Consider the following 13354-nt stretch of genomic DNA (forward strand, 5'->3'; position numbering starts at 1 on the left):
AAGATAAACATGAAGGTGTCCTATATTGTTGACATATGACTTCATCAAGCTTCATGTGTCCAGTTATCATCTTGAAAATAAAATAATGGTATATTTTTTATTTCAATTGTCAAAATGAAAATGGAAGGTCAATTTGTGCACATTGCATTGTGGTCTATAATCGGTTAGCCATTTGTGCCAAAATTTTTCTGAATGATTTCATGCATATAATCCTGTTAATAGTGTCCTATGTGAACATGTTCTGCATTTATTTTCCCCAGGTTTTTTTTTTCTTTCTTGAAAATCATATTTGAATGTGCGGCAACTATAGTTGCCGGTGGGCAAATATGTTGTATGCACCCCTTCAATGTAAAATACGAATAGGAGGAGAACATTTGGCATTTATCTCAAAATAACTGCTTTCAACAGATCAATCTTTATTCATAAACAAATTTTTTATGTATAAAAGTCGAAGAACATTTGATGCAGACCCAAAAAAACTGCATCTAGCTTATAATATCTTGAATATGAAAACACAACAAACAACAAATCCATTTGCCTTAACCATTGTGCGCTGTTCAGGGTCTTTTTGACCCACATTTCTAACTTTCATTCATGGGGATAACATGGATAATTTGACATGGTTTAGTGTAAGATTTTTGCCCATCTTTTGGAAAATGCTGTTTTAAAAGTAACAAATGATCACTTTAACCAGTAGATGGCTGCAGAGCACCACTATTTGCTATTTGCTTTTTGACTAAGTGAAAGACATCTTTTCACAAGTTTTTCCAGTTGTATTCATATCTACATATAATGAAATCACAATTATAATAATAAAAGTTACTTTTTGTCAAAGTTTAGGCACTTTTTGTACTGAAAAAAAAATCTGTTTTTCAGTAATGTTATTATGATTAGAATCAAATGAATTTGATCAATGGACAAAATTCATCCTCAAAATCAGAAACAACGAACACACATAGACAGAAATGAAGTGGCACACTTTAAATTTGTAGAATTATATGAAAAACAGATGTTTGAAATAAATGATAAACTCTAAAAACTCCAACTTTTCTCTTTGTAACATCCTGATCAGGTTTGATTCTAATCATAATGTAACATTATTGAAAAACTGATTTTTTTTCAGTACAAAAACTGCCAAACTTTGACAAAAAGTAACTTTTATTGTTATAATTGTGATTCCATTAAATGTAGATATGAATCTAACTGGAAAAACTTGTGAAAAGATGTCTTTTAGTTAGAAACTTTTAGTACTTTTAGAGCTCTGCAGCCATCTACTGGTTAAAGTCTTTATTTTTTATTTTTATTTTATTTTTTACTTTTAAAACTGCATTTTCCAAGATGTGGCCAAAAATCTTACACTAAACCATGTCAAATTATACATGTTATGTCCATGAATGAAAGTTAGAAATGTGGGTATTTTATAAGGCAAATCTTTTATTAATTTTTTTTTTTCTTTTTGGAGAATTTTTCTTTTCTTTTTTTGAACATTTTGTGGAGTAAAACTGTCCAAATGTAGAGTAAAAACATTAATAAACTGAGTAAAATTACATTTGTTTAAAATATATACTGTATATTGTTACAAAATTACATTTTGTTGCCTGGGGTCTCTCAGACCCCAAACAGCCTGACTGTAAACCGCAAACGAACAGCGCACAAGGGTTAAAGTTGTGGAACATAGTGCAGAACAAAGTGCAGCCATAACAGGGCATTGTGTATCAAAAAGTTAAATGAAAATAAATAAATACAAATAAATAGAATGAAGAAAAACATATATAGAGATGTCATTTAAAGGGTTAAGTTATGTTTATGCACTAAACAAGACCAATAAACTTGATTTATTAACCTATTAACACAGTATACCTCATTTTCCCATGATATATGTACTTACAAGGCATTTGCCCACCGGCAACTATAGTTGCCGCTTGGACTTTTGACTAAGTATACAAAAAACTATAGATCTCTTGTAAGATTAGTTTTGTTTGGATGATTCTAGAGACCTTCATGATTATGTAGATATATATATGTCAACAAAAAATACTTATTAGTAACATGAAAATGACCTTTCTTTGGGAGGGTTTGCCTTCGCCCTGCTTCCTGGAAGTAGGGGTAGGAAGTTGACAGCCTCATGTGACAGGGAGGAAGTGAATACCTTTTTTTTTTTTCTTGAAATCCTTTATTTGGTTGTTTGCTTGCATGTCATTGAGAAATAAAACATGGACAACATCTAGAAAAATATTTACAAAAGGAAAATGACAACTATGCACTGCGGCAACTATAGTTGCCGGTGGGCTTAAATGGGTTAATAGATAGATAGATGGATGGTGTAAAGGCTGTGAATGCCGAGTAATGATTGCACCTGTTGTTAGAATAGTCTATCAGTGACCTCTCTCTGTGGTTCAGGCACACAGAATATACTCTACACTGCGGTTTCACAAGCATCTAGACCTTATTCACAGCAGCGCCATCTTTGATTTTTAATGGGAATGATAGCGAGGCTGTGAGGGACAGACAATGGGCTGTACTGTTATTTAATGTGTTTTTGGATGGTTCTGCTCATGAAACACTGGAAAAATATCTTTCCAAGAAATTTCAGTTGACAAAAAACTCCAGACAATATAAGCTGTGGAAAATTGGAATTAATCTAGGAGCTTTATAAAGCTTTTTACAGTGGATGCCATTGGAAACAAGGCAAGTCTCTCCCTCACAGCCTCACTTTCATACCTGTCATGGCGCTGCTCTGAATAAGGTCTATTATGAGAGTGAATCCTGTCCAGCGTGCTGGCCACGGGTTTCCATGACAACGGAGGGGTGATGGGTGTTCAAAGCCTGTATGAAAACAGTACTTTCTCAACCTAAACCGGCTGATATTGAACAGAGTAATCTATCATTAGTGGATGTTGATTTAAAACTCAAAGCATTTTGAGTGTCATACCAAATAAAGACAGAGCTTCAAAACAGAGCTCCAGTTCTATAACCATTAAACACAAAGATGTATTGCAAGTAAAGGCAATCCATGTATTGATTTTGAACAAAAGCATCCATAACTGTTGGCGTTTTGGCAACACTAACAAGCCTCTCAGCTTAGATGTGTATCCCCCTCAGGACTGGCTAACTGACCGCGGGCTTCTGTTTTGACATCTTGGTGAACAGGGAATTCACTTTCAGTGTTTCCTCATGGCAAGATTACATTCTCTGAAGAGAGAGCTACAGAATTCATTTAGTTGCCTTTTCCCCTTTGTTCCTTTACTTTATAGGATTATTTTTTTTTTTTTGTAAAAGAATCAATAACAGTGGATACTTGATTGTTTCTTTCCTTATATCTAAAGAAAATACAGAAATAAATGAGAAAAAATTAAGTTTCAATTGAATTTTAAAATGTAGTTTAAAATGACAAATATCAAAAATATTACATTTACCTTTAATCTCTCTCTCTCTCTCTCTCTCTCTCTCTCTCTCTCTCTCTCTCTCTCTCTCTCTCTCTCTCTCTCTCTCTCTCTCTCTCTCTCTCACACACACACACACAAACTCATGTTGTGTTTTCGTGTTTTATGGGGACTTTCCATAGACATAATGATTTCTATACTGTACAAACTGTATATTCTATCCCCTCATACTAACCCTGTAAACCTACCCGTCACAGAAAACTTTCTGCATTTTTACATTTTCAAAAAAACATCACTATATGATTTATAAGCCGTTTTCCAGACCAAAAAATGTCCCCACAAGGACAAGGATTTCGGATATTGCCATCTATGTGGGGACATTTTGTCCCCATAATGTAGGGTTTACCTGGACACACACACACACACACACACACACACACACACACACACACACACACACACACACACACACACACACACACACACACGCAGTGCAAACCTTAAAACATTTTGAATCGTCATCTTGAATGCACATGACTGCAGAAACTGCCAGAGTGGATCAGCTTTTCTCTCCGGATCATCTATCTACAGTATCATTACGTGTATTTATGTGCTTTATGTTTTTATTTATTATTCAGTATTTTATTCTTATAATTAATAAATATGCTTACATTTATTTATTACCACATTTAATTTTTTTACATTGAATAAATATTTTTATATTTACTTATTACAGTATTTATACTTATTACATTTATTTATAACTTCCATTTATACAGTCTTTTTTTCCTTATATTTACTAAATATCCCTGCATGTAGGCTATTTATAATAGTAGGCTACTTATTTTTTTACTTTTATTAAATCTACTTGTTATTTTTTTATTTATTACAGAATGTATTAAATCTGCTTATATTTATTTATTACAGCATTTTATTAATGATTTATTAGTCATTAAATGATGATAGTCATTTAAAAAATACAAATAATCATTCCCATTGGTTGAAGCGTTCCGTTGGAAGCAGCGGCCTCTAGCGGCCAAACTGTCTATTTCACTCAAAAACGCACCGCCTCCAAATGATCACGGCAGTCCTGCACTGGCGTTCAGAAGATGCGCACCGATCCACCGGGAAACATCTGCTCAGAAATCAAACAGAGAAACAGGTGCTTCATCTTGCATGAATCTGTAACATCCAGCGACCTATAGGAGCCTCCAGCATCCCTCCTCCTCCTCCTCCACTTACTGGAGATACATACACCTGTTTATTCTCACCTGCAATATGGAGAGCTGGTCGGAATAACCAGAGCCTCAGGAATGATCACTGCTTACTGATTGAGCGCTTTAGTTTTCAGCTTTAGAGATGATGCCCGAGCACCAGAACCATGTTGTCACCACTATCGAGACCATTCCATCAGAGACCGTCACCGCATCACCATCGGTGTTTCAGAGGATGAAGAAAGTGTTGGACAGGTAAGAGAAACTACTGGAGATATTGGATCAGGATATGTTTGGGTTTGCCCTTACATGCCATCAGAAATCAATAGAACTTTGCCATGCTAAGCACATTTATTGAGATGTTTATTTTGCATTTGCACCTGGTTTGCTCATCAACATCAGAGTAAACCGAACCCATATGTTCTAGTGGCCACATTAGAGTTTATAATAGAGCATCCATGTAGGCTAATATTGTTTGTGATAGCTGATACAAATAATAAACCTGTTTTATATCTTTATTTTAGTCTGTCATCATATAGATAGGTGAAGCAAGTCCTGTTTTTACGTTCATGAGCAGGGCAGGTTTCTTTTGTCATGATCTTTACTGTTCAGTTGGACAGTGATTTATGAAATATTCATGTTCTAATGGCAAATACTGTAATTGCTTATTGATTGCTACAAAACGTATTTCCAATGTTGTTCCTCTGTCTGCATGCTTGCAGTGAGCAGTACAGATTGTCTTTTTTGTAAAAGTCAGGATTCACTTCATCACGGTGACCGAAAGGTCTCGAGGAGAAATGCACACTTTGCCTCTTTTGTCTTGTGATGTGTGCGTCCATCAATCACAAGTGCTCGCAGACGCCAGAGGAATTCTCTCTACAACGCTTGCTCAATTGTGGCCACAGAAAACCTGTTGTGTAATTAAACAGAACAAAAGAACAATTTGGCCAAATAAAACTGATCTGAGCAACTATCTATGTTGAAATCTAGAATCTAATCTTGATCCAGTTCTGATGTTGCCAAATTCAGGTTTAGTTTAGGTGGGAGCCAATGTCAGAAATGAACTTTCCTCTTCCAATTGATTACTTTTTATAGTGTTTTATTATTTTCCATCAAAACCCATCATGCTAGCACAAAATTTGCATTTAAGAATATGATGTGAATATGAATATTTATTACAGGCCACTATGGTGTTTGCAGTCTCACTGAATCCAATACTTATTGATTCTAGAATAGAATCATATATATATATATATATATATATATATATATATATATATATATATATATATATATATATATATATATATATATATAAATTTTTTTAAAAGTCACTGTTTGGATTTAAATAGGCAAATGCTTACGAGTCTATGATTGGGTCATTATTTCTATGATTATTGTGTTTCTAGCATGTTATGTTCGGCAACAGTTCTTCTAACCCTAATTGATGGAGTTTGTAGCTTTTCATTTCTTAAACAACCATGCAGGAAGACACATTATGCTCATATTCCAGGATGAAATTAAAAGTCTTTGGGATGTTTTTCAGTAGACTTTACAGAGTGCTTGACTCTTACATTTTCAATACAAGATCTTGACCAAAAATGTATGCACCTCTTGATGGAGATAAATGATGTGATGTTTTCCATCAAGAGGTGCATACATTTTCAATGAATTTAAGGTCTGGACTCAGAGGTGCCAATTCATGTGTGAAAATGATTCTTCATGCTCCCTCCCAACCATTCTTTCACAATTTGAGCCTGATGAATCTTGACACTGTCATACTGGAATATGAGCATAATGTGGGTTGTTTAAGAAATGAAAAGCTACACATATAACATTACAAGAAACAGAATAATCACAGCAATAATGATCCAATCATAGACTCAAGGTATTTGCCTATTTAAGTCAAAACAGTGACGATATATATATATACGTTTCCCCCACTGAAATATTGAAGCACTTTTGATGGCATTTCTGCCTCAAGCCCTGGTTAATTTCCGATCGTAATTTGGACGTTCCACCTTCAAATGTGTCAAAGTGTTCCTCTGACTTGTTCGACTTGTTGTGTTTGGTAATTTGCGTGTCTGTGTGTGTGAGGGTATCCGGACGGGAGGGTTCATTGGCTCCAGTTGTGTGTGTGGTTATGCAGAGAGGATGACAGCTGGTAGTCCTAGGTCAGATGAGTCAGGCGGCCCACTCTTTCTCTCTCTTTGCCATCTGCTGGTCCTTTTTATCCCCACCACTTGCCTTTATTTCCCAGAACAATATCCCAGGAGGTGGAATCTGTGCAGGGGCAGATCAGGTTGCACACTGGGTGCTTCTGTGCCCATTGTGAACCTGCCAAAAGTAGAATCTGCTCTTAGGGTGAAAGTGAGGCTGTTCTGACTGAGGAATCTTTTAACCAGTAGGATGCATCATTCCACTGTATAGAAATGAACATATTTAGTGCCACATCACTACTGTTATTGCTCATACCCCTAAACGTATGCACTAAAATGTACTGTGAAACTTATTCGATACTATTTGTGATACAGATTAGAGTGATCCTTTATGTTCACTATCTATCTATCTATCTATCTATCTATCTATCTATCTATCTATCTATCTATCTATCTATCTATCTATCTATCTATCTATCTATCTATCTATCTATCTATCTATCTATCTATCTATCTATCTATCTATAGGTATGTCTGTCTGTATAGATATAGACCATAGAGGCCACGAGGATCTTTTTGCCAGTATGAAACCACATAGCACTCCGAACATCCTAGCAACCACCTAGCAACGCCTTATTAACCACATCGAACACGTTAGCAACAACCTAGCAATGCCCTATTAACCAGCAGTGCGATATGAAGCTTAATTGGCCCATGAATGAAGGAAAGATTCAGATTGCATTAATAACCCTCAAGGTTGTTTTACCCTGGTTGAATGTCTTCCATTTAGATTCAATAACCACATAAAGGAACAGTTCACTCAAAAATGTGAATCCTTTATGCTTTTTGGAGGTCTAGAGCGCCTAGTAACTGTTGCATGGTGAGAGCAGCATAATGTTTCTTACATTTTTATGATTCCATGGCAAGAAATAACACCCTTTATTTTGTGTGAACTTGTATCAAGGGTAAAACCTGCCATGTTACTGCTTTTCACAATGTGCAACGGGGTTGCTGAAACAATGTGACATAATAAGATATAAAATATGCAACGTCTATTAATTCCCCATGGCATGTTAGGAGCAGCATTAAAAAGGAGTTTGTCCTCCATTACCTTCGGTAGAGCTGTTTTCCGTCCTCACCTCAAAATGTGTGTGCGTAATGTTCAGCTGAAAAACAGATCCTTTGTTTCAGTGATTAATATTGTGCCAGTCCACAGTGATCTCAATCAAAATGTGTTTTTTTTGGGGAGAGGGGGGCAGTTATTTTCTCTGACACAAGGACAGTGAGGACAGCTAAGCTAAATCTAATTACATTTAGTCTGTAGAAAAACCCATTTGGTTCACATGGCAAGCAAAGTATGATTTGCTTAAGATATCTTTCTTGCATTACAGCTAATAATGTTTGCAAATGGATGGACGTTGTATAAGGGGGAAATTGATAATGTTTTACAATGGATTATATTTCTCTGAAATTGATCTATCCAGCAGTCCCAGGGAGTTCTGTGACATCTGGAGGGGTTGGGCATCTTGGTAAAATGTTAAGTCAAATGCAGCAGTCGTGCTAAAATTTCAACGCTATTCTTAACTTCAGTAATACTAAAGTAATAGCTTGTATTAATTTATTTTCAGTGTTAATTATCCCATAATTTACTCTCCCCTCAAGCCATCCTAGGTGTATATGACTTTCTTATTTCAGCCAAAAACCAGTGAAAGGGTGACCTCTGACCCAACGAATCACGTAGCTTCTCTTATATCGAAATCCTCCGACATTTTTCTTTCAAAATTCTTGTTTTAGGGTGTGTTCATACTTGCCATGTTTGGTTCGATTAAAACAAACCCTGGTGCGATTGCTCTGTTAGTGCGATTCATTAGAATATTGTGAATGCTTCCAGTGCTTTTGCGCACTAAACAAGCTGACCAAGACCGCTGAAAAAACTAACTCTGGTGCGGTTCGAATGAAATATGAATGCAACACGGGCCAAATACATGTAAACAAACCAAAAACGAGACAAGTCAAGACTTTTGAAAATCGTGTACTGGTGTGTGCTCAGCATTAGTTCTCCTGAAACGAAGATCACACACACAGCAATGCTTTCTGCTAGTCTACAGCATCCACATGGTAGGTTACTTGAAAAATAAATAATCAGAATCCTTGGTGCAGAATGTTTTTTTGAATTAAACAGCCTCTTTGAACCCTACAGATTCTGCTAGTCATACTAGTTTTTCGCGTTGTCAGAGTTGTTAAGACGCAATGTAATCCTCGAAGAAAGTGTCTCTTTTTCTTAGCAACCGGGGAGATAATGCATGGAATGTGCATGGCTCATTGAGGAGGGGGAGGGATGATGTTATTGTTCTGGTGCAGCCAAGCTATTCACATGGCTTCGTGGACTTCCTGGGTATAACAGCGCAACTTTGTTCCCATTTCCTGTGGCACCATTACTGCTCGCCGAACAGCTGAAATCATGAGAAATGTTAAATGAAATGTGCCATTCATCCCTCCGAGGCGAAGGTTTAGATGCTGAATCCTTTTGAATCCAAGTTTTCAATTTGGATCTTCATAAGAAATCATTCTAAATTACAATTTAGAATAAATTAATCAGATAAGATCAAATCAAATCAAATCAGATCATCTCCAAAATTGAATCACAAACAAGACGTTCTATTTGAGAGCTTTGGAACACAACCATGTCTTATATAGAAATATCGAAATGTTGCTTAAGGCTTAGAACTCACTGATCCAGTATTTCTCTGACGTGAAGTACCCTCTCAGAATAACAGAGGAGCAGATCTGATGATTTCTGCTCCCAGAATGGCTATTCCGGGGCCTTGTGGCACGATGTAATTGGCTGTTTAATCATGTGGTGGTAATCAGGTCAGAGGAACTCACATGGCTTGACTTGGCAGGAGCTGTTAAAACTGAGTTAACATTCAGTCTTCGTTCTGAAATTCTCCTGATAATGAGCCTCATAGTTTTGTACGCAGCTTAATGCCCATTTATTGCTTTGTGGAACAGTTATGAGCAATTTAATCCAGGCATCTTAATCGGCTTTATTTTGGCTTAGCTGGACCCTCTTTCTACTCTTTCCTCCATGCACTTTAATGTCTTTATTTCACTTTTTGGCAAGGATGAAGTGTTGCATTAAAATGTATTTAGTATGATTCTGTACTGATAATAATTAAGTTTTCATATATGTGATCATTTACTCACTCTCATTTCTGTCAGGACCACTATCGTCAAATACGATTGACAATTAGCTTACAGTTAGGATTGGCGGTATGGTTCTGTTCTGGGCAAGAACTCTCTGCGCATCCATGCAGCCTAGCATGGATAAGAGCAGGGAGAGCAGCAATAACCCCCCTTAGGGTAAACAGAACAGTATTGCAGATATCATTAATTCAAGATTTTAAAGTACAATATAATTCAAGAATTGATTCTGATTCAAGGGGAATCAGAATGCCAAATCCTGACTGACGAGAGGAGGAGCTGGGGATGGTGGATGGTAATTGGCTACTGAGAAACGCGATAGCTGCTGATAATACTGAAGGAGCTTATATATGTATACGGTGATAGGCGTCGTATTCCTATAGGTAGACGTGGATCAGCTGAGAGTTAGCTGACGCTACGCTTAATGTTTAATATTTTCCTTCTTCCATCGAACACAAATGGACCAATTTTGATTGTTGTTATTCTTTTCCATTCTATTATAATGAGGATTGAGGATGTTTAAGCTACAAAAAGGACACAAAAGCACCATAATAGCATCATAAAAGTATGTGCTGTATTACAAGATTTGTGAAGCCAAATGTTAGGTTTGTGTGAACATACCTAATATTTTTTTATGGATGTTTCACAGCATAAATCAAAATGTATACAGTGAACACCAATGCATGATCTACAGTACATCACTATTCACTGTTAGAGTTTTTTAATTTATTTAAAAATTTTAATATGTAATTTTATTTCTGTTATGGCGAAGTATTTTGAAAGTTGAATTACTCCATTCTTCAGTGTGTATATATAAACATTACCATTCAAAAATTTGGGGTCAGTAAAGTTAAATAATATTTTTTTTTAAATCGAATAAAAAAAATTGCAAAAAGCAAAACGTTTCTTAAAATGTTTATTTAAAAGTCTTTAATTACATTCCCTTAACATGTAGATACTGAAGAGGGGGGTCACGGTAATTTTGTCAAGTAATACATGTTCCTGGATCAATATATTTTGTTGACCCTGGAACGACATTCCTGTCTGAAAATGTTGTCCCAACCACCACATCCCTACCCCTTAAACCTAACCCTGTCCCTATCCATAACTTTTCTCTAAAATCAGAGGGAAATGACAGCTGAATAAAACTGATGTAGAAGCACCTAACCCTGGTTGTAAGCCTAAACTCGACAACTGTAAAAACTGTAAACTTGCCCCTCAAATCTGATTGGTTGATTGGAATGTTGTTCCAGGATCAACAAAGATGTTGATCAAGGAACATGTTTTACTTGGTGAAATCAAGTTCACCAGAACAGCGTAGATATTTATGGGTTTGTGGGTGGTCTAAGAATAAAGATATATATCACACATCAGCTCAGGAAAGTGGAAAATGTCTGAAAATGTTGCCATTTCCAAACTCAGCAGTTGGTTTCTCCAATAAATCTTTTGGAGCGCTGAAGTTATGTGTGAGTGTGTGTCAGTGATGAGTGTTAGATGCTTTGCCCAGACATGTTGTGGATCATTCTTGGATCTATTCTGATTGTGCGATGTGCGTAGAGGTGACGGGGAAGCTGGCTTTTGACAATATGGCCAAATTGAAGATAACAGAAAAAAAAAAATGAAATAAAAATTATTTTCCCTCAATTAATTGCCCCTCACAGCATTGCAGCAAAGTCAAATATCATCATTCACTTGACGTCTGATTCCCTCCAGTGAAACATGATTAATCGAGGTGAATTCAGGAGTGACGCCCTGTGTGTCAGTCTGCCGGTGAATGAAGGACGGCCAGGATTCAATTTGTCTCCGCATGGGCCACTGGAAAGCAGGTGCTTTGATAGGGAGGATGGATTCATCTTGAAAATTCCACTCATATTCCCCAGCTCAAAAACAATAGCACCCTCAGGCCTCAAAGGGGATATATACACTTTTCATAGCGGAACCAAAATATTATGTTTATAATATTTCTTGCTCCTATAAACAAAGATTTAGTTTTACATTACCATTTTTCACCCTCTTTCTGACTGTTTTTGCCACTGTACACTATAGTTTAAAAGTTTAGGGTCAGTAATTTTTTTTTATATAAATAAATGAATACTTTTATTTAATGATGCACGATATATCGGCCACCATATCGGTATCGGACAATATATGTAAATTTTTTTATGTTATCGTTATCAGACCGATAAGATAATTTAGCCGATATTCTAAAGCCGATAAATAATGGATTATTACCTTCAGATGCGCACTGTTCGCCATGATGATTTTGGATGCTTGAAATATGATTGAAATCATTTCAATAAGGAAAATATGGTTAAGTGCAGTGCAAGTCTATCATATAAGCTACATAAAATTATAATTAGAACATTGTAATTGTGTGCTTGGGTTATGGCTTTTAATGGTGAGACTTTAGTTTTTTTAATCAGGCTCTTAAAAATTATATAAAAATTTGGATTTAGATTTATCTGCCAATATATCGGTTATCGGCTTTCAAATACAAAGAATTATATCAGTATCAGAAAAAAAATTCATATCGATATATCCCTACTTTTATTTACCAAGGATGCATTAAAATGATCGGAAGTGACTGAATTATAACATTACACAAATTACTATTTCAAATAAATGTTGTTCTTTTGAACTTTCTATGCATGAATGATTTCTGAAAAATGAGGCATCATGTTTTCCACAAAAATATAACTGTTTTCATCATTGATTATGATCAAATGTTTCTTGAGCAGCAAATCAGAATATTAGAATGATTTTTGAAGGATAATGTGACACTGAAGACTGGAGTAATGAGACTGTAAATTCAGCTTTGCATCACAGGAATACATTTTCATAATATATTCTAGCTGAATTTTTGATCAAATAAATGCATCCTTGAACATAAGAGACTTCTTTCAAAAACAATAATAATAAAAAAAAAAAAAATCTAACTCAACCCAATTTTTCAAATAGTATTGTACCTTTAATAGTTCGATGTTTATGGCCTTTGTTGTGAGTGACAGACCTCTTTGCCAGTTAAATTAATGAAGCATAGTCCCAAGGGCTCAAGGATTTTGCTGGTTAAAAAGGCTTTTAGTTCTCTGTGGCATATCTACAAAAAAGGAGGGAAAAATGTGAATTTTTCACATGGATATTTTCATAAGGGGTCAGTGACAGAGCTGCTGCATCTGTACGCATCCTGTCAGTTTTAAAAGCTGGTCATAATCTACACTGACAGCCACTTTTCATCACTGTGACTCGAGTGGTACAAAAAGCTTGAATGTTTGTCATGCAACACTTCCTTCTACTAGAAACCACTTGAACTGTCCTGTCTGGTGACTTGAGTTATTTCAGTGCACAGGAGCTGCATTTTTATGGTGGAGTCTGATACTTAGAGGGAAAATTCATG

The 13354-nt window shown here is 35.8% G+C and overlaps 1 protein-coding gene across 1 annotated transcript in view; it reads left to right on the top strand.

Annotated features, from left to right (window-relative positions):
• The first annotated feature begins 4479 nt into the window (after positions 1-4479).
• slc35f1 (solute carrier family 35 member F1) overlaps positions 4480-13354 on the top strand; it is a 96674-nt gene continuing 87799 nt past the window's right edge. Inside the window, exon 1 of the mRNA XM_082148266.1 lies at positions 4480-4852. Within this exon, the coding sequence (XP_082004392.1) occupies positions 4743-4852 (110 nt within the window). The 5' untranslated portion in view covers positions 4480-4742. The remainder of the gene's footprint in view (positions 4853-13354) is intronic.

The sequence above is a fragment of the Leuciscus leuciscus genome (assembly GCF_965113295.1).
Source record: "Leuciscus leuciscus genome assembly, chromosome: 19".
Taxonomy (NCBI): domain Eukaryota; kingdom Metazoa; phylum Chordata; class Actinopteri; order Cypriniformes; family Leuciscidae; genus Leuciscus; species Leuciscus leuciscus.